This window comes from Anneissia japonica, unplaced genomic scaffold, assembly GCF_011630105.1.
Source record: "Anneissia japonica isolate Jap-2015-1 unplaced genomic scaffold, ASM1163010v1 scaffold288058_len748972_cov163, whole genome shotgun sequence".
In the NCBI taxonomy this organism is placed as follows: domain Eukaryota; kingdom Metazoa; phylum Echinodermata; class Crinoidea; order Comatulida; family Comatulidae; genus Anneissia; species Anneissia japonica.
The window spans coordinates 25483-49410 of NW_022701645.1; the positions used below are offsets into that span (position 1 = coordinate 25483).

Sequence of the window (23928 nt, forward strand, 5' to 3'; positions counted from 1 at the left end):
ACCCCCCTGTCAGAAAATGTCCAGCAAGGTCGTCAGGAAAAATCAAATCTCGAGCACCGAAAGTAAAATTCAAGCATGCCTTGGTAGGCTGTCAAATTTTCGGGATTAAAAACTGTTTAGTGCGAACAGTGTTAGCGATGTGCGAGGTGTTGTATATTATTGCGACCGTATGGGTTGCAATGGTGGCGCCAGCTTTTTCCAATCACCACCAGAAGGACCCCATTGGAAATAAGTCTTTTTAGACTTTCGATCGTGGGCTATACTTGTTGTTTACACCGAATAAGTCCAATCCAATGAAGTCTAATCCAGGAACCCGTCCACGAGGTCGTCCAATTACCTCATGAGATGATTTGATTGAAAGAGATGTTCAGGACCTCGGTCTACACCCCAAAAAAGGATAGGGGTTAGGGAGTGGTCAGACCGTCAGAGCACGCTACCCTCCTGACATAGGGCGTGCGTGCTAAGTAAGTTGTTGGGCCTAGTACCAAGGAGGTATAACCTTCACAGTTTTGTGTTCAAAACGTTTGTGTAGATTCATGGATACATAAACGTAATACTAATAACAACGTTATAACGTTGCTGCAACGTTGGATTAACGCCATTTTTCTCACCACAACGCTTAAAACTTTCGGGAACGTTATGATAGCGTTTTATGTTCGTTGTCTTAAGTAACCAGGTTTGGATACTTGCATTATATAGGCCTCTATTTTAACTTAACTGAGTCAAAAAAAGGAAGGTAATAATTAATATCAAGAGTACATTATTACTAGCCCTCTCGCATCGATGGGGCAGTCCAGCACTTCAAAGTGATTTTGAATGAAACATGCATTTTGCAGAAACACATGTGTGATCATAAATTTGTCACACAAGTCTATGCGTGATAACGAATTATTGTGCAGTAGCTTGGGTCATTAGAGAGCTTTCGTTATCTCATTCGAGAATCAATTCACCGACAAAATTTCTCTTTCTCAACCAAAACAACCCAGCCAACCACGCACTTAGAATTTAGAAGGCGCGTGCGGTCTTGCGCGTTCATTGTCACAACCAACTGTTGATTAAGTGACTGAAACTCAAACCCCGGGGGGCCCCACCCTTGGACCCCGGTGGGGGCCCTTGCGGCCCCCTGGCCCCAGCCAACTGGTGTAGTCACGCATTTAAAATCTCAGAGTAGAAATGCACAAGTAAAACAAATTTTGAAACAATGAAATAATTAAGAGGAAATGTTAACATGTTCACAAAGCAAAATGCTATTTTGTATTTTATAGTAATGCGTTGTTCCTGCTTTGTTGAAGTTCTACGTGTTGTCATGACTATAATATTTCAATACTAAGGGCCAATTATAGGATTCCGCCCTCTTTTTCCACTTGGGCTTGTGAACCTGGCTGCGGCTAACAGCGACACACACGTCCATACGCATACATTTCTATCTTATGAAACTATCGAACTTAGAACCAGATGAAATTCTTTTCTGATAAATTTGTATCTTAATGGTATGGTCCAGAATAGTAAAGTATAGTATGGCCTATACCATGATATGATAAGGCGATAATCATTAAATTTTATTATTCGTTAAATATTTTATATGGGAAGCTGTAATAGAGATACCGCAAAGATGTTTCCTGGCTTTAAAAAATGTCATTAAAATATTGACTTTTCTTGCAATAATTTGGTTTTCGTTCTGTTTTATTTTTGGCTGGTTCTTTTTTAATATTGTTAATACTTTCCATTTTTTATATTTAATTTTGTGTGTCTGTTCTGTGATTGTATCATTTGCTTGTAGATGTGCAAAATACCGAAATAAATCAAACAATATCAAAATATATGCCTATCATTATATTTAGATTTAATTCAAGTTATTAGACTGTTTCTGACGCATACTGACGCAAAATGCAACTTGATTGATTGATTGATTGATTGATTGATTGACCGACCGACCGACCGACGGATTGATCGATCGATCGATTGATTGATTGAATATCAATCAATCAATCAATCAATCAACAAACTGCTTAACGATACATATGAAACTCATCTATCGCCACCATAATTTGAGTGACATTATTTGGATGCACTAGTACATTTTAATTATTCGACCGTGGATATTGTTCAATGGTTTTAACATAAATCTGTGGTGTTGATTGGTGGAGCTGGCTTGACCCTTAGACTTCAATCTCCTTACAATAAGGCTATTAATAAACTATGGCATATGAAAGTTGTAATTATTCTGCCTGATGATAGTTGGTGGAGCAAGTAGTTTTGCCTCGCGAACTTTCTGTACTTAGGACGTTAATTCATAACTAAGCCTACACAGATGTAGAAAAAGAATTGTGGAAACTATGTTATTATTTTGTCATACTTTTCGCGTAGTATAATGTCTACTGTTGATCTCTCATAATTAATTCAACAATTTCGAAAGATTGTCTTGAAGATGAACACAACAATCTCGTACATTGAATTATCGTCTTCGGTAGTAATAGTTGTGAGGACAATCATTCTGATCTTCATTACTTTGTTGGCTATGATAGGTAATTCAGCAACACTTTTTATTATCTACACAAAAGAATCACTTCGAACAAAAACATCCGTGTTTGTTGCTAACCTTGCTATTGCAGACTTTTTCAACGGACTGTTGATTATGCCTGTTATGATTATTGCTTCTATTGCTAACAAGTGGCCATTTGGAAATGCGTTTTGTAAAGTTTCAGCGTTCGTTACTGCACAACTTTGTTTAACAAGCATCTCGACTTTGTGTGCAGTAGCTATCGAAAGATATCAATCTATTATTAATCCGTTAGTTTATGAATCAAAAATGTGCAAACGGAACATCATTTCTCTTATAAGTTGGACTTGGATTCAATCGTTCGTATTCTCAATATTGCCAATTCTAGGCTGGGGGAAGTATGTTTACGTACCGTACATCTTTACATGTGTTACTCCGTGGGGAGACGACGCAACCTGTCTCTTATACACATCTAGATGTGTATAAGAGCCAGACACACTACTGTACTATGCATACCTCCCAAAAGAGTGAACATTATATACAATTTAAGATGGTTATAATCTGTACATTATATCGAGAAGTGATCAGAATGTCTCAATTAAAGACCGTTGCATTTGTTCTTCAGCTGTCATTCAAATATCATTTTGTGTTATGTAATATAGTTAGATTTTTAAAGTGTTGTTTTTTTTTTTCCAAAATCTCGAAGTGGACTTCTCTCGGATCACTTCTCGTGTCTGACCTTGTAAACCGGTGCCGGTTGTTTTTGTCTGTCCACACAGGGACTGTATGAACATATAAAAAGTGGTAATCCCACCCTCCTCAGGATATATGTCATGGATCTATAATTAAGCTGTTGTGTTTTTTAAAATGTTTCGATTATTATGACCATAATGATATAAAAAAATATCTACCAAAGCTAGACCCAAAGAGATACATCACTGATTATTAGTTGAAAACCAGCCCTAGCCCAAACTGATCCATTATTTTCTTTTCTAGATTTATACTCGTCAATCAATTATCTAAATCCACCTAAATGTGGTAATCTTTTTTACTTTTTTACTTCCATTACACGACCAGACACACAGCATCAGTGGACCAAAATTCTGGAATAGATTACCTAGCTTGTAAATATCAAGCAATCTGTATTGAAGTATCTTTTATCAAAATATTTTATTTCATTTAATAGATACATTTGTTCTCTATCAGAATAATTATTGACAATCAGTTTGTTTTGTTCTTGTATTTGTTTTATTGTCGGCGTACCCTCTGTTTCTTTCTACGTGTTCGTTGTTATGGGCATTCTAGCACACAAGATTTCATTTTTTGTTCTTTTTTTTTGTTTTTGTTTCGTGTGTTGTTATTATTATTATTATTATTATTTTTATTATTATTGTTATTTATTTTTTTAAATGCCTGCTTTATTAGTTTATTTTTGTTTTCTACGTACATTGTTTTGTTGTATATTCTGAAGAAAGTACATGTTTCTATGAATGAATAAATTAATGAATGAATGAACTGTTGCAGTAGCCGTGGCAATTAGGGACCTGACACTGAGCGTGTTTCCAAAACAACGGCGTTGCTACGCTATTGCTTCATTGTCTAGGCAAAAATACAATGCTTTACTATATAATATATGTATTTTAAGAAGCACTTCACAATGCAATGGACAGGTACTTATGGTACAGATGGTTACATATACTACATATCACATATATTACATATCACATATACTAGTGATACCTATACTAGTGATAGATCGAAATTAGAACACTTTGGAGACTGTCTCTTATACACATCTATAGGACTTCATTCCACAATAATTATCCACAATGATACTGATGCATTTTTCTATAAATGAGATTCGCCTCTTACAAAAGAGTGAACATTATATACAATTTAAGATGGTTATAATCTGTACATTATATCGAGAAGTGATCAGAATGTCTCAATTAAAGACCGTTGCATTTGTTCTTCAGCTGTCATTCAAATATCATTTTGTGTTATGTAATATAGTTAGATTTTTAAAGTGTTGTTTTTTTTTTTCCAAAATCTCGAAGTGGACTTCTCTCGGATCACTTCTCGTGTCTGACCTTGTAAACCGGTGCCGGTTGTTTTTGTCTGTCCACACAGGGACTGTATGAACATATAAAAAGTGGTAATCCCACCCTCCTCAGGATATATGTCATGGATCTATAATTAAGCTGTTGTGTTTTTTAAAATGTTTCGATTATTATGACCATAATGATATAAAAAAATATCTACCAAAGCTAGACCCAAAGAGATACATCACTGATTATTAGTTGAAAACCAGCCCTAGCCCAAACTGATCCATTATTTTCTTTTCTAGATTTATACTCGTCAATCAATTATCTAAATCCACCTAAATGTGGTAATCTTTTTTACTTTTTTACTTCCATTACACGACCAGACACACAGCATCAGTGGACCAAAATTCTGGAATAGATTACCTAGCTTGTAAATATCAAGCAATCTGTATTGAAGTATCTTTTATCAAAATATTTTATTTCATTTAATAGATACATTTGTTCTCTATCAGAATAATTATTGACAATCAGTTTGTTTTGTTCTTGTATTTGTTTTATTGTCGGCGTACCCTCTGTTTCTTTCTACGTGTTCGTTGTTATGGGCATTCTAGCACACAAGATTTCATTTTTTGTTCTTTTTTTTTGTTTTTGTTTCGTGTGTTGTTATTATTATTATTATTATTATTTTTATTATTATTGTTATTTATTTTTTTAAATGCCTGCTTTATTAGTTTATTTTTGTTTTCTACGTACATTGTTTTGTTGTATATTCTGAAGAAAGTACATGTTTCTATGAATGAATAAATTAATGAATGAATGAACTGTTGCAGTAGCCGTGGCAATTAGGGACCTGACACTGAGCGTGTTTCCAAAACAACGGCGTTGCTACGCTATTGCTTCATTGTCTAGGCAAAAATACAATGCTTTACTATATAATATATGTATTTTAAGAAGCACTTCACAATGCAATGGACAGGTACATATACTAGTGATACCTATACTAGTGATAGATCGAAATTAGAACACTTTGGAGACATATTTTTAATTAGAGTGTCGCATTATGTTTGTGAGAAATGATGACGTAAATCTGAAGTCTGGACCTGTCAAATGAAGTTGATCAGTTTGCCAAGAAAAATTATAATAAGTATTACTGTACAAATGACTTATAAAGAATAATTGTCACCAAGAATTTTGAGTATAATTCCGAAGGTAGATTGTGTTACCTTATTAATATAAGACTAAAGTAAATTTAAACACTGAATAAAGAAGAGAAAATACAGCAATGGAAAGTATAAAGAGTTAAATCTTTCATATAAAAATTGTTAAAAAGCATTTTTTTAAATTTAGGTTTAGAGGTAAGCCTTATAGCGACAATAAATCGTACTTATGAATGATTCACAAAAAGGTTCAAATAGCTTAATGAATTAAATACTATTACAGGTCTCCATCCACTTGAAGACCACTTCTAAGATCGGTGTGTTGGTGGTCTTTAGCAGCTTCTGTCTCTTATTTAGATTTAAAAAAAAAATAAAGATAATTAAAAGACATTTTGTAAAATGTTGTAGTAGATCAAAGTGGACTTTGGTGGAGGGAGACCAGTACTCTTAGGTTACCGTAATTCATCAGATTCCTTTTTATTTAACCTCCAGAAATATAGATTTTTTTTCTAAAACTAGTTAATGAGTTTGTTGAAAGAGAAGCAGGTCTGAATCCAACCAAAAGTATATTGCAATTGCTTATCATTCCTGTGTGATTTCCTTTTGGATGGTTACACTTCCATTGAACAAGCTGCCAATCACTTGTTAACCGATCAATACTAAGCAATTTCCAAATATTGTAAAGGTAATGCCTCTTTAAATGCCAAAAATAGAATAAATTTTAACAATATGCCGGTGAGTTTCGGGAGATTGTACAAAATTGACGAACACAAAATTAATAAGATAGTTAATGAATTTAAATTTGGCTCTTAGAGGTCAAACCTTTACATGTAATTATATTATTTGTTTGAAGGTTTGCATGGCGAAGTAATAATATATTAACGCTTGCTATAGGACTACACCACGTAGACAAGAGAATAATATCTTACTATTATTTTAATTATATACCGGTATTCATCATATATATTATAATTTATAATTATATTTATATAGTATATTAATATTCATATATTATTCTCCTGAAGACGATTGAAACAACTCAATCGAAACGTCTAAACCAACAACAGTTCTTTTCGTAGTATCTACTGTACATAGTGTACCGTACCGTACCGCAAGTATATGCCGGTATATTATGTAATACAATGTCCAAAGGTTTACAGACCGATCATGTCGTTCTGCGCAGCGATATCATGTCTACTGACATTATAATTTCTAAACAGCATGTTAACGCCACAGTGTCTGACGAAATATGTAAGACCTGGCCAGACGATCACATTATATTTGACAAAAACATGTGACATGCCTAAATATAGTCATGGTGACATCACATCATAACCATATATAGGCACATCATGACTATATATGGGCATATAACAGTTTGTTGTCAAAGACATTTTGATAGTTTGGATATTTTTCATTTTTCAAATATAAAGGTTGTTTACTGCGGGGATGATAGTGCTATATTTTAACATTTGACCGAAACAGTCATAAGAGAAAGATTTGGAAACCAATGTGGTTGCTGTTTACGAGACTTTGGACATGAATGTGAAAACATTGTCACAACTTGGGAGTGAATTATTAGATTAATGCACTGAACTTTACAAAATCACATTCAAACTGTGTTATGATCATCACAAATTAAGTGTTTTAATACAAGATACGCCAGGCCCACAGATGTACTTCACCACATGAACAAGCATAAACACAATTTCAACTACAATCATGTGCCAGTATTTTAACTTTGTAATCATAGGTTTAAATCGATTAAAGCATTAAATCGATATCTATAGTCATCATGTATACAAGCATAATATCAGCATGTTCTAGCATATCACCTATATATGCCTATAAAGTGCAAACATATGCAATAACACTTTTATAATCTTGTATTCTAGCGTACCAAAACTACAATCAAGGGTACAAGCGTAAAGTGTCGCATCTATCGTCATATCACGTAGGCTTATATAAATAACCATGAGTGCAATGTAGGAAATATCATTGATATTCCTCATATGGCCACATTTATAATTCCCGTCCCCAGGTCAGACCAATTCGCCGTAACCATACAAATTCTAAGCCAGCTTTCCATCCTCACACTAACCTCACGCCGTATGCATTATATTCACCTAACATAGCCAACGTACCCTGTCTGTCTTTGCCTAGCATGTCAAAGTTGTGACCCCGCAAGAGCATAACGAAGTCCCTTTATAGTCATGCCGTATGGTAATTCACAGGACATACAGTATGTGTGTAAATTAACTGAAACTCACAACATAGTAATGAACATATATAGACCTAAGTGTTGAATCCAGTTACTCCCGACAAATATTAAGATCCAATAATGTATTTATATATTACATAATTCTAAATTAGAAAATAGATCAACCGGGTGCCTACGCTGTACATCTCCACAGATTGCTCTGAAAACCCGTTTCCATATGGCTTTAAGTATTAGTTAAGGGGAAAAGGTTTTGAAAATTTAAAGTTTTCAATTTATCATTACCCAATTAATTTGGTCAGTCACATGTTTATTACTTGATTACAATTCATTTTCAACAATTCAATTGCAATTTCCGTAATTCAATTTCTATTCCAATTTCAATAATTGAATTTGAAATTAAATTTCAATTTCATTCGCGTGTCCTTCATATGGGATACCAATACAATACAGTGCTTGAATATTAAATGTCATTCTAATTTATACAATTTAAACTTCTAAAAAATAAATTTATAGCTTGGAACAGTTGAATATAGATACTTAATGGTTATCTGCAGTAAATGATTTTAAATTGTCTTTAAATTTTGCAGGTCTGTAATATTAATAGAAGACAGTTACAGAAATTACGTCCACGTAGTAATATTGCATTGTGGCATTTACGTCATCCCGATCTCTTCCCCTGAATAAAGTTTCTGTATAAGATGGGTTTAATTAACATAAATATTCATAGTTGAGAAAAGGGTAGGATGAGGCTTTTTGTAGACGATTTAAATACCGTTTAACCTGGGTCATTACATCAATGTACAAACGTTACCGGCTAGCCTAGAGTAAAGTTGATTCATCTAGAAAGTCATGTGTGATTTGGAGCAAATTGTTTAATAAAAGTATCTACGAATTTTGGTATATTCAAGTTCCTGCTTTATGCACAACCAAGTCATAATGCCTTAACCCCCACACGCTACGGGCCTGTTTATAATATTATTATTACCACTATTGATAGCATTACAGTATTATTATCATCCGTCATCATCATCCTCCTCCTATTCGTCATCGTCATCATCATTCTCATTGTTGTCATCATCACCATTATCATAATAATCATCCTTACTGTCATTGATCGTTGTAATCACCATCATCATCATCGCATCATACGCATCCGTTATCATCCATCGTCATCGTCCTCATCTTCATCACCATCCTCATCAATCATCATCGTTATCATCCTTATAATCTTCATCCTCCGCATCCTTCATCATTTTCTTCATCATCATCCTCATCATCATATTCATCCTCATCCATCATCATCCTCGATGCCGTAGCCGGCTATTGCGACAGTCCTACACCATTTTTGTAATGGGTCCACAAAAATGGGTCCACATTTCTAAAAATGGGTCCAAATTATGTAATTTTATGCATAAAATTGGTCCACTTTTTGAAAAATGGGTCCATATTTCTCATATTTATCTTAAAATGGGTAAAATGTAAGAAAATGGGTCCAGATATTTCATATTTTTGTGTAAAACGGGTACACATTGTTTGAATTTACGTGTAAAGTGGGTCCACCCTGATATTGCCCCGCACTGTCTGAAAATCCTGGCTATGGCATTGATCCTCATCCATCATCGTCACTGTGATCACCATCCTCACCAATCATCGTTATCATCATCACCATTATCACATCCTCATCCATCATCATCCTTATCCTCATCATCATCAACCTCATCCTTACCTCCTTATCATCATCACTCATCATCATCATTCATCATTATCATCGTCATCGTCATTATCATCCTCATCATCATCTCATTACAATCACCATCTATCATCATCATCCATCATGATCCTTGTCCTCATCATCATCAACCACATCATCATCATCATTCATCATTATCATAATCATTGTCATTATTATCCTCATCATCATCCTCATTACAATCATCATCTATTATCATCATCCATCATCATCCTTGTCCTCATCATCATCAACCACATCATCATCATTCATCATTATCATCATCATTGTCATTATCATCATCATCATCCTGATTACAATCACCATCTATCATCCTTGTCCTTATCATCATCAACCACATCATCATCCTTATTAATCATCATTATCACCATCATCCTCATTCACGTCATCATTCTTATCCTTATCATCATCAATCATCATACTCATCATGAGGATGATGATGAGGAGGACGACAAGAATGAAGATGAGGGGCAGAGGGATGTTTCTTATCATTCATCATCATCCTCCTCATCATCATTATTACAATCATCCTCTTCATCAACCATTATTATCAATCATAATGATCATCATCCTTATCTGCATCATCATCAAACTCAACATCCTAATTTTCCTTATTATCATCATTATCCTCACCATCATTATCAGCATCATCGTCTTCCTAACCATCATCAATCATCATCTACCTCATCATCTTCCTTCTCCTCATCAACCGCATCATCCTCGTCATCATTCTTATCTTCATCATCATAATCATAATCGTCATTGCCATCATCCTTATTATCATCATCATCATCCTGATTACTGTCATCATCATCATCATCATCATCATCATCATCATTACCATAATCATTATCGTCATTACCCTCTTCATCATCAGTTACCATCATCATCATGAGGATGATGAGGAGGAGGAGGACGAGAATGAAGATGAGGACGAGGGTGAGGATGCGAGGGATGACTCTCATCATTCCTCATTATCATCATCATTCTCATCAATCATTTTCTATCATCCTTATCACCATCATCACAATCATCATCATCGACAACCATTATCATCAATCATAATCACCATCATCTCCTTCCTCACCATCATCCTCATCATCTTTCTTCTTCTCCTCCTCATCATCAACATCCTCATTATGATGGGGATTCTAATGAGGAGGGGGATGACAATGAGGAAGATGAAGATGATGATGATGATAATAATAATAATAATGACATCATTATTGTAAGAATAACAGTACTAACGCTAATATCAATTTTAATTATAAACTATAATTTTTGTTAAACGCATAAGAATAATGATATAATATATTAATAATATTATATAGTAACAACATAATAGTAGAATAATGATGATAAAGAAAAATGTAGTGTGGAAAGATTAAATTGAAATAGGTAAACATTTTCTTTAATTTTGATTGTCGTAGTCTTGGAATTTGGTGTTTTGACGTCATCATTCCAAATTTGCCTTGGGGTTGGGAATTTCCGTCAGTAAGCCTAGACTCCCATAATCCGATGCCACGACGAGGTCACCACACCACAAATAATGATTTGCTTATCTATATAACATTTTATTTTGATTGGCCATACTAAGCTAAAAAACAACTCTCCTATAGCCCAGGGATGTTTATTCCAGGACTCTGACCGAGGGTCTAGTCGACCTTGTGGTTGGACCCACCCTATTAAGACCCCCCTGGGGCCAACACCGAACGACCATAATGGGTATTTAACTAAGGTCCCGTCAATTTTCACATTTATAGAAAAAAACTAAGAGTGACTAAAACCATAAATGTTTCCCATACTCGATCCAAAAATTGGTATTTTAAAGCAAAATTTCACTATTTCGATTTTTTCATTGGGTTTACTTTGTATTAGTTCATTAATTATATGTTTTATATTATTCCTGTATGTATAATATTGTTTTGAGATTGTATTTGTACGTTGATAACAATAAAATTATTTTTACATTAAAAACATAGTTTTTTCCCGGCATAATGGAAGCCATCTTGAAATTTGTCATGGTGACGTCATCATTCCGATCAAATTTTTTAATGAGAGTGATGAGTAACTATTTAGCCACGTTGTTGTTATATTTCATATCCACTGTATATGTAAAAGTGTGAAAACATTTATTTTCCCTACCCCCATCTTAAATAGTTTAAAATAGGGTATTTTAAGCCAAAATTTCAAAGTGCTGTAAAAAAAAATTGCCCAAGCCCTAGGCATGGGGAGTATTTTTTCTGAGACACTATAGGGTATGCAGATTCAGAAAAACCAAGAATAAATTTTCCTTTACTTTTTTCCCGCAAAGTTCATTTCAGCAGTTCTACAACCAGGTTACAGTGGCGTATCTATTATTTAAGGAAGTGGGGGGGGGGTCAATGCAAGCCACAAGAATTAAGGTGGTCAGGACCAGGATGCGAGCGAAGCGAGCATTGAGGCTGGGGGCCAGTGGGCCGTCGGGGGCCCGCGGACGGGGTTCAGGGGCCGGAGGGCCCGGGATAAATTGGCTATTTTTTCATTGTGTAAGCCCCAACACCAATTATAATGTAGTAGAAATCTCATATAGTTTAAAATATTTTTTTTCTATAAAAATAAAATATATATATATATAAAAAATGATAGCCCAGAACGCCGTGGTGACGCCGGTAGGGTCAATTTTTGTCTGAAGTTATCAAGATGATATAAACAGTTTCATTGGACTAAATTCTTGCTTATGTTGACCGCATGCTTACCTAAGATTAGTACAGTAACACTGGTTTCAAATCACGGTCAAGTAGTTAAAAATCACCTAATTTTGGAACGTATTTAACTGAAGACCTTTGCAAAATATGAAAGTCAAATTACATTTTAAATATAAAGGAACATGAGCCAATAATTTTGTTTATAATGTTAAAACAGGTAAGATAGGACTACTGGTAAAAATATGGTTAAAATGGATTATACTATGCAAGCTAAAGTGTTGTGATGAATGTACACATTACTTATTCGTCACATATTGACTTATTTTAGCGATTAACATGGTCACTAATATTATATTTTATTTCATTATATTTAGTGAACATATACGCATTTGTATCAGTCGCACTCACTGAAGTGGCACGTTCACTTACCTACTACATACTAAATAGTCCTTCATTGTAATATACTGTACTAACGTATTATTTGAATAATGAATTCTCACATGAGTTGCTTTTGTAGCTTGACAAGTCCTAGTCCAATTTTGTAGCTGTCTCTTATACACATCTCACTGAGCTTGGGCAAACTTTTACTGGTTCTTATTTTTTTAAAGTGTAGCCTTTTTTCCTATTCAAAACCTAATCAATTTAACTTGTGGTCTGTCAAAAAGTGGTCAGGCTAAAACCTGACCAACCGTACTGGTCGCAATCGGCCCTGGGGGTGTGTGCTGATGAAATGATAGTCCACACTACGTTAACGCCACCTTGGTTGGCGGTGACGCGAAAATTTCAGTATTTTATACGTTTGGAGGTCCGGAAATGGAAATTACCGTTTAATTCTTTTTATTTTTTATTACGAATTCAGTTTAAAAAATCGAATTAATTAAATACCGTAGGTACCCGAAAATGGCACTTCAATACTTACAATTCTAAAAAGTACATATCCAACTAGCTGAGCCCCACCCTGGTAAATATTTCAAAATTATTTTTAAAGAATAGAGAAAAAACTGAAAATAATATTCAAATCCTGAGAGGCGACGTAATCTTAATTTTTCTCACCTCAGCCCCAACCATGGTGGGACTGAGGTGTCTATCTGTGAAGGCCCCTCTCTGAGCACAGGCTCTAATTTCGAATTTCTGGATCAATCATTTTAAGGACCACCACATCTGAGCGAAGGCCCGTTGTTCCGAAGTAATTAATTCAAATATAGACAAAAATATATTTGAAGGTAGGTCTATATTGGCTAACAATATACAATTATTGCTAGCATGACCTGTCAGCTCAGTTTATGTATATTTTTAACTAATTATTAGAAATTGAAAAGATTCCAAGCGAATGAAGCGTAAGTATAACTTCCTAATGTTTAAACAGGAGACAGAAAAGATTTTAATAACAATAGGGGAATTCAAGTAACTTCCATCCAGTGTTTGGATTATTTACTTATGGCCGATGGGAAACATTTAACTACTTTCTCACTTTTGCAAAGTAGACACATTGACAGTGGCGGCGAAAGCATCTTGGGTGAGCGGCAAATGAAGGGCAAGGTATGATTTTGGGTTGGGGGGCAAGTACCTTGACGAGAGGAAAGTGAGCGTGGTCGGGTGTCAATTAAAATGTTTTGAAAGTGGTCCATGGGGCGAATCACCCGAAAAATGTGAGAATTCAGAGGGTTATTCAATCGATTCTAAATAGATAGTCTACTAATTTGATATTTTTTTCTCCCCGACGAATTGTGTTTTTTTTTCTACTCTTCTGGTTGGGGGGAAAACTGGGGGAATCAAATTTTCTAGGGGGAATTTTTCCCCACCCCTGTTCTCCCTGTAGTGCCGCCACTGCACATTAAAAGCAAATAAAAGAAGCTCTAGACGTGATTCGTAACATAGCACATTGAGTTTTAATTCATAATACTACTGGTAATAGCTCAACTGAAATTCTCACTGGGAACATCTCCCTTATCCACGATCGAGAGAGGAATTTTACTGATGTGAGTTAGCCAGATTTTCGTACATTTCGCAAAATAAAGGAAATATATATTTTTTTTTAATGAGGCAGCGAAAATGGATGCGGGAGGTGACAAGAAACTAGTATTTTTTTTGTTTTTACTTGGCCTTATATTTTGTTAGGGAAAATATTTGGGAATATCGTTTTAGAAAAGTGATCTTTCTTAATTTACTCCATAAATTGTAAGGAATTGTTTCACTGCCGTATAGCCTGCATTCCTGGAAAAAAGGTCACTAATTCAGACCAACGGGTCTTCGGACCAAAGACCCTTCGGACCAACGGGCCTTCGGACCAAAGACCCTTTTTTTTTCTAGCTACAGTTTTACCTCAGATCAGATATTCCCGTGAAGCAAATGATCATGTATGCAGTTATGATACTGATAAAACATGTCAGTGAAACAATTATGAATACATCAACCGCTAGAAGATAATAACATACCGGTATAACTATATGTAAAGGTTCAGTGGCGTATCTAGAAGTCTTGAAATGTGGCTGCTGATTTGGGGGGTGACCGAGATTTTGACAATTAAACAAACATATTTCAGACCTACTCAATCGACCACAATGTGCGAGGTACAAAAACTAATCTTATTAGAGAGGGTGCACTTTATTCACTCTATAACGATACATAAAACGATAGCATTCCAGCGGATGCGTTCTACAACCTCTGAATTTGCCTAGTAACGAAGAATTCGTCAAGAAAATGGAAATCTCCTATGAAAAATAATCTGTATTTCTCATTGTTTTTTTTTATTCTTTTGCTTAAAACTAAATATTTCATATTTTTCATGGTTTATAATAATCAGAGTACGGTAATACATATGCATTTTTCCTGAAAACAAACTTTGCCGGGAATGGGGCTTTAACGTTGCAATTTGCTTCAGACGCCAAAGGTTGCTACTTGATTTGTATATTTTCCTAATAAATATTGCTTACGCACGAAGGACTGGAAAATCTAACCCTCATTGTTCATCCAATGGACACGTAACTGTCAGACACAAGGGTGATCATGAGCATTCAATTAACAAACGTTTATTTTTTATTATTTTGGCGCGCACTATTGAATAGATCAATTAAGAATCATTAGTGCAGATGCTCGTTTTGTTAGACGTGAAAATAACTTCTTCTGGTAATTTAGCAATACCCTATTGTGATATTTTGAATTTTCTACTTTGTAGACAAATACAATTGATATGTAATAGTATAAGCATACTTGTTTGAGCAAGCACTTTAAACTGTCCTTGGATTTTTAGTCCGATCTGAAGACAGTTTCCGTAACATCTGGACTAGAACTAGTTATTCCAACGAACGAAGAACCACCGTGTCAAAATAGATATTGTAAAGATGAAGTATAAATGGTTTGGCGTAGCGGGACCAAACCTCGAGGTCGGGGTTCCAATCCCTCGCTGTGCATCACTTGTGTACTTTATCTGCATTGCATCTCTCCACCCAGGAGTATAAGTAGGGTTAAATGCCAAAATGCGCTGATGTAGCTGCTGAAACGTTATTATATGGAATACTTCCCCAGAGGGCTTAACAATATGCGCTACTTAAGTCGTATATTATTATTATTATTTTTATTATTGTTATTGTTATTGTTATTGTTATTGTTATTATTATTATTATTATTAGTTATTTTTTTTAATTATTATTATGATTATTATTACTGCTACTACTACTACTGCTACTACTACTACTACTACTACTACTACTACTACTACTACTACTACTACTACTACTACTACTACTACTACTACTACAACTACTAGTGAGGCACTGGGCGGGACCAAATATTTGCAGTGGAGGGGTAACACCTGTATAAACATAAGTTTAAATGACTTGGGAAACTGTCTCCTGTCTTGTCACCATCCCATCTTTTAAGAGATTAAAATCCAACAATAATATTAGCGTGAAAATTATTCTCATAAATTATCCCCACTCCTAAAAAAAGAAAAAAGCTGCTGAATATTTACTCAACATCTGCACACTTTTTCCAGCTAAAAAGCACTCTAAGATATTAAGGGTGGTGGGGGAGGTCAGGACGTCGACGGCAATCACCCCCTGTGGATCGGCGCGGCTCGGAGTATGATTTCAATAATCATTGGTGAAACCTAGTCGACCAAATGCTGCAAGTATTGCCATATATAAGAGAATATTCTAAAGCATAATACTGAATACTGCTACGTATTTAACTGAAGACCTTTGCAAAATATGAAAGTCAAATTACATTTTAAATATAAAGGAACATGAGCCAATAATTTTGTTTATAATGTTAAAACAGGTAAGATAGGACTACTGGTAAAAATATGGTTAAAATGGATTATACTATGCAAGCTAAAGTGTTGTGATGAATGTACACATTACTTATTCGTCACATATTGACTTATTTTAGCGATTAACATGGTCACTAATATTATATTTTATTTCATTATATTTAGTGAACATATACGCATTTGTATCAGTCGCACTCACTGAAGTGGCACGTTCACTTACCTACTACATACTAAATAGTCCTTCATTGTAATATACTGTACTAACGTATTATTTGAATAATGAATTCTCACATGAGTTGCTTTTGTAGCTTGACAAGTCCTAGTCCAATTTTGTAGACTCGTTTTATTGTAGAATTATTTTTACAAAATTTGAATGGGCATAAATAGGAACTTAAAACATGCCAATAATGGTAAGACATTTAAATGAATGATGTACGATAGGCCTATATATTTCTTTCAGAGCTGTGCACGCGTCTGGACGGTAAATCGTCACAAGCATTTGTCCTTATTAGAATGTGGTTATAGGAAGACGCTTTACTTGTTGCCGTAATGCCTGAGCGGGATATAATTTTCCAGTTACCGATCCAGATTAACTGTCGACTTTCAATTCAAAAATTGTTCGTTATTATTGATACATTGTTACTTGTACAGACATTTATAATGCGCCTTTTCCTTGAGGTTATAAAGCGCACTACAAAAGTCTCATTGCTCAGGGAAAAACTTTAGGCAGCATGTACTGCAACATGACATTTCAATTTATTGGTAGTCGCCTTGACAAATAAAAAAAACACTAACGCAGGGTTTGCCCCCATTCAAAGCTACACTAAATTGTAACAAACATAGATTATAATAGGCCTATAAAACATGTTTTTATTTAAAAAAATATTCAAACTTGTAAAAAATAATTAAAATAAATTGTAAAAAAGTATACCAAATAACTTGTACAAATTAAGTTATATTAAAATAAAGATAATACTGCAGATACGTATAGAAAACGTTAATGCTTTTCATAATTTCAGTTCAATAGATCATTGTTTTTACTAAATACTTATAAAAATGTTAGTCAAAAATATCACAAGTTTGTTTATTTTTCTAACGTATCAAGTAGGAAATGTTTTTAAAATTAAGATGAGCCGTTAACAAATGTCCCAAAAATAGAATAGTTGTCTATGCAAGGCATCATTTCTTAAAGCATCGAAACATACATTTTTGAATGGAAGCTAGATCTTCACAAGCAAACAGGAAATGGACATTACTTGGCCGGAGGATGTGTCTGAGCATGACCATCCTTACATTATGGGCGCTTATGTAGGTTTATAAGATTAACACAACGGTATAGGTCCACCAGAAAATGATTATTGCATAGAAACCGTTACGTTTCTCTAACATCAGATACTTTAATAATATGACTGAAATTATGATCGAATTTCAAACTTTTAATAAGTTCTCGTTTCATCTTTCCAATTACAGAGTCGTATTACGTGTTTGCGAGATTGTTCTACCAGGTTCTATACGGTACTAATTAAGCACTAAATTATAAGGACTAAACACCGTGCTATTTTAACATCTTTAACTTCAGTTCGAGTAAGTGACTCGGCACACCTCCACTCTAGATACCTATTATTGAAGTTGCTGCTTCCAAGTCAGTTTTTATTACATTCAGGAGTGATTATTGCAATGGTGTCTGAGTTACAATATGCTACGGATGCAACTCAACACAGTTGCTCATGTTGTCACACTAAAACAGCTATGATTCAGCATATCACTCTCGAACTACACTGGTTGCCCACCCAAACACTTTGTAAACAAATTTGATTTTACCTCAATAATCTTTCCCATGGCTTGATTTATGATTCGTTATTTGCGTTTACTAAAAGCTTCATAACAACTAAACACTTGTAATAACAATTAAAGTAAAAAACAATTGTCAAAATAGAACGTTTTGTATTTCTCTTCTTCATTCTGGTAAATTGTGTATCGTAACTGATATTCGGCTTGATATTGAAGAAGTTGGAGTTGTCTAAACAAAAACAAGTTCCAACAACTTTAGGAACTCAATTCCGCCATCGAAAATCTGGATTGAGAATAATTATTCCAAGGATAAAATATTTAACAAATAAACATAAGGTATATATTCTTTTCGATTGCCCAACATCCTATCGATACTAATGCAGTTTCCAAATCAAATGTTCAGTTTTATTTTTGCTGTTTCTTTGGTTGTTTTTTGGTTGTTTTTTTTTTTTTTTGTCAGTTTATGGATTTTGTGCATTGTAAATTTCGAACATAAATAATTATTACTTGTTCCCTAATCAAATTTAATAACTGGCCAAAGCATCGCTAAGGAAACGCGCTTGTCCCGTTACGTTACGTTTTGTGTTTTTGTGGGACCTCAACGACAAAAGGAGTTTTCGATTGAGTGAACAATGAGCACGTTCACGTCGACTGCAGGCGACCGTCAACGTGTTCACTACTCATGGTGATCCACCGCTGAAATCAGTTTCGATTTCAGTTGACGAGAAGTCAACATGATGACTTTTTGAGCAAGGATCATGCCTTACCATCATGGCGAATCTTCATAGAGTCCGAGAAGCGATCCTCTTCGGATATTTCAGCATGTAATGTGCTTGACGATGAAAAGTTTGTGCTTTTGTACAATGCTAATCGACCTGTAAACTGGTTCGATGTCTGAGATGAAATTATTTGAAAATTGCATAGAACTCTGCTTAGGCCTAGTAAGATCCTTTCAACGGGTCCGGTATAGCCCATCTTGAAAAATTGACGTCATACAGTCAACAGGGCGAGTAGATTTGGGTCTACGGTGAAAACCGGGGTGAACGCGTTCTCAAATCTGGTGGTGAGCGAGGGGTTGATGATCGCACATGCGCAGTCCTTGAAAATGACATGTCAAGGCGTCGACTATGTTGACGTGAAAATCAAAAAGTGCCTAATATCCAAGGGTGGGGCTTAGCGGAAATTCAAATTTAGAATTTTGCTATTTTTGGAAAGAACAGAACTAAAGGTTACGGAGGCTAGGTGTTATTATTTTATTTATTTATTCAGGTATAATATACAGATATACAAACGGCAACCAAGGGCTAAAATAAGTGTATTTACAAAAACATTTAAGAATATTGAAATTATTATATTACAAAATTACACCAAATAAGGATAAAACATTGAAAATTCATACAAAGAGATATCAACTTAAAAATTACTAAACTTAATTATGACACCTAAACGTTCCATCAATGACATCAAGATACGATAAATATAAAGATAGGCCCATAACTATACGAAAATTATAATTAAAATGGTTATGGTTTTATTATTTTACTGTTTCACAGGGCCAACCTCATTTCACTTTGTAATTTATTGAACTCACGTAAAATAACCTCCAAGTAGTTGGACAGTCTGATACATATTTGTCGTTGTGTCTGTCTGTCTGATTGACTTATTTACTTACCGACCGATCGACCAGGTGACTGACAGACTGAATGACCGAAGACTAACCAATCGGTTGACGATAAAATCAAAATGTATATATCGCCACCACAGTCTGATTGGTGACTTGAAGATCCTCTTCCTGTTCTATTTAATCGATCCCGGAACAACAAATATTGTTATCGTTTAAGTTTATGTAGGTAGTAAGTTAATTCATTATGTTGCCTGGAGAATGGAAACGTTATTGTGAAAATCACCTGACTATGATGTCTCAGTGAATTTTGTTAGCATGCTATATTCAATGAATATAACACATTGTTAGAGACAATTTAGAAGATGAATACCACGGACTTGGAATCTTCTTCACTAGTGACTATTGTCTTCAGGACAGTGATTATGATCATAATTATGGTGTTGGCCCTCGTGGGTAATTCGATAACACTTGCAATATTGTACAAAAAGGAATCGCTTCGCACAAAAACATCTGTGTTTGTTGCTAACCTCGCGATTGCAGACTTATTGAACGGACTACTGGTTATGCCTGTGATTCTCAGTGCCTCTATTGCTAACAACTGGCCATTTGGAAATGCATTTTGTCAAGTATCTGCAGTCATTACTGTACAACTTTGTTTAACAAGCATTTCGACGTTATGCGCAGTAGCAATTGAACGGTATCACTCTATCGTCAATCCAATGGTTTATGAATCCAAAATGTGTAAACGGAACGTCATTTTTCTCTTAAGTTGGACTTGGATCCAGCCATTCGTATTTTCGATGTTGCCAATTTTAGGCTGGGGAAAATATGTTTACGTACCGTACATATTTACATGTATAACTCCGTGGGGAGATGATACAGCCTTTACTGTAGTTTTATTCCTTGTTTGTATGTTTATTCCATATGTTATAACAGTAAAAGTATATTATCATATAGGTAGGCTAACTTTTAGACTCCTAAAACGTGTGAATAACGCCGTATCAACCGGTACATCGGGACCGATTTGTTACGGTTCCCCGAAGAGATCCGACGTGAAATCTGCCTCGGTGTTTGCCATCGTACTTGGCACATTCACAATTTGTTGGCTTCCTTACCAGATTATTATGATCTGTCAACTGTTTAATATAACTTTACCAAACTGGTATTTTACCGTTGCAGCATGGCTAGCGGTAATGAATTCATCCTGCAATCCCATTATCTACTGTTTGATGAATCGACAATACAGAGATGGATTTAAGGAACTTATACGAAGGCATCGTTTACAATACACTTACGATAAATGATTAATTTTGCCTTGCATGATATGTACTTCAAATGCAAGCGACATAGACCTACAAGTTTATTCAGATAATTATAACATGTCACTGTTTGCAATTTAACCGCCTTGAACAATCACCTTTACATGGATAAGAGCTTAATTATAAGTACATAGATTGATTGCAGCACAGTATTAGGCCTATTATTTTTAAATGCGTTTTATTATTGAACGATAATTTGAAATTCATTATTTTATTACGCAGTACAGTACTATTATTTTTAAATACTTTTATTATTGAGTCATTATTTTATTATTGCTGTTGTTGTTGTTGCATGTAGTACGGTAGTGCATATTACTATTAACGTAGGGATTTTCCCTCCCTTCTCCTTTCTTACGCTTCCTTTCAATTTCCCAGGAGATGGCTATAAATGATGCAATGTAAATGTATCGTCTCTGCTCCTGTATTCTGAATAACGGTAATATATGAATATGAAGTCCGTACAAAATAGAAGAGGTGTACCATTTTGATTCGCTCCATTCCAAAGCCGGGCACTCATAGTGCCCGAAGGTCGTCGGGAGACACGATTATTGAACGCAACGCCATGACGCACGCGCAACGGATCGTTTTCAATGCCGATATGTTCAGACTGCCACCGATAATACTCCATTAACATTTAAAGCTCTGTCCACAACATTTTCTTTGACAAACAATTGTCGTATACCCATAAACATGATGTGCCTATAGATATATGGTCACGATGTGATGCCATCGTGATCATAAATAGTCATGGCAATTGTCAAATAATTTGATAGCCTGGATAAAGCTTCAAAAGATCTATTTTACTGTGAAGAAGACGTACAAATATATTAAAAACATAAAAAGAGCTAAAGATGCAGGAAGGAAAGCGCGTTCATAATGATTGATAGGCCTACTGGTGTTCAATAATGAGAACCAGTTCGAACTTGTTAAACCACTACAATACTAAAACGTTTTGATCACTGATTAGAAATTGAGGAAGTCACATCACTCTCTCGGAGAGGTCAAGACGTTGCAGGAAATCCGTATTTATAAGAATATTTTTCAAATTGAATTTCACAGTGGTGACAGTAATCTACAAAACAATATTCACGTACATTTATATTTCAAACAATAGCATAGCCTACAATAAGCCTTTAATAACTGGATTATCAACCGAATTTAAAAATTAATGACAGCACACTCTATTAAGCTTTAAAACCCGCCACACTATATGTCGGGTCAAGGTCTGAGATAGTTGTAGAACCTTCTATTATGTTTTGGTTATCTTTTTAACCTTTTTCCAGTTTTGTAAAGAGTAAGAATTCGGTAAATCTACACAGTCAATCAAATTTCATTTACTTGTGATGTCAGACTTTGTCTAGTGATGACGTCATACTAACTGGAGCTCGGGTCAAGGTTGAGATAAAATTCATGATTTTGAAAAGCATCTGATGTAACCTTTCGAATTGTGTTCATTCAAACTTTTATTTTGTGTGTATGTGAACCACATCTCATTAAAAGTGGTGGAGCCTTAAAAAATTGTTCGCATTTGTAGTCCAAAAGAGTTCCCCATGTGGTATGTGGGGTTCTCCAGATAGCATATAATGATAACAATCATTTCTATAATAATAAATACCTCGCAAGTCCAGGTGAACGAACATATAATTTATTTGGAGGACCTGTTAACTAACGTAGGCCTGTGCTATCTTAACATATTTCGCTCTACCTCAGACCTTTCTCTTTGGTATGTTTGTGGTAGTCTTTATACTGCGATGTTTAAGCTCAGTAAGCCATTCTTGAAACAATATCTTAGCAATCAGCAGTAATGTGAATAAACACAAGCTAGACCATCAAAGTTTAGAGGTACCAGCTCAAATGACTCAGTATTTTAGAAACACACACACACACAAATACCGTAATTTACTATGGTAAACATTATTATTTTTTTCTTAATACTCATATCAACTATTTGTAGGTGATTTCGGAATCATAGGCCTATTATAAGCCCTACTAATTTGAGTAAAGTAATACGTAATAATATGTTTGTTACGACTTACCGCCCAACACATAATGTGAAGTTTGAGATTAGGCCTATATGTTGGCAGTGGCGTCGAGAGGGGGGTCAGGGGGGTCGCTGCCCCGGTGCCCGGGTCTACTGGGGGGCCTTACAAAGATGAAACATTTTCGGGGTAAGAACAAAATCTCCATAGGGCCCGAGCCCAAGCCAGAATGAAAACAGAACAAACTCTACATTATGGTTTTATGGGCGTCTTTCTCAGTCTTTTTATTACTAGATGTATGTATATACGTGTATTATATATACAGTATAATTATTACCGTTTATTCATCAGATTATTCCGATACATCTACATTGCAAAAAAATAATCACATGGAATCATATTCATGTATGTGGGTTTAAACAAATAGGGTCTTAGGAGGAGACTTAATTTGTGGAGCGGCCGAGTGGGGGTCCCAAGTGAAGCTGGGGGGGCATGTGAGGTGTTGTCCCGGTGGCCAGTACCTGTCTCTTATACACATCTAGATGTGTATAAGAGACAGGTACAGTACTATTATTTTTAAATACT

General features: G+C 35.0%; 1 protein-coding gene across 1 annotated transcript; it reads left to right on the forward strand.

Moving 5' to 3' along the window:
- Positions 1–19983: 19983 nt before the first annotated feature.
- On the forward strand, positions 19984–21615 carry LOC117103684 (G-protein coupled receptor 161-like). The gene has a single exon (XM_033244284.1). The coding sequence runs from the start codon at positions 20408–20410 to the stop codon at positions 21347–21349; it is 942 nt and encodes a 313-aa protein (XP_033100175.1). The 5' UTR covers positions 19984–20407; the 3' UTR covers positions 21350–21615.
- Positions 21616–23928: the final 2313 nt, after the last annotated feature.

Bases quoted from the DNA above. Each gene is read 5' to 3' on its own strand.
- LOC117103684 (XM_033244284.1), top strand. From the start codon at position 20,408: ATGAATACCACGGACTTGGAATCTTCTTCACTAGTGACTATTGTCTTC.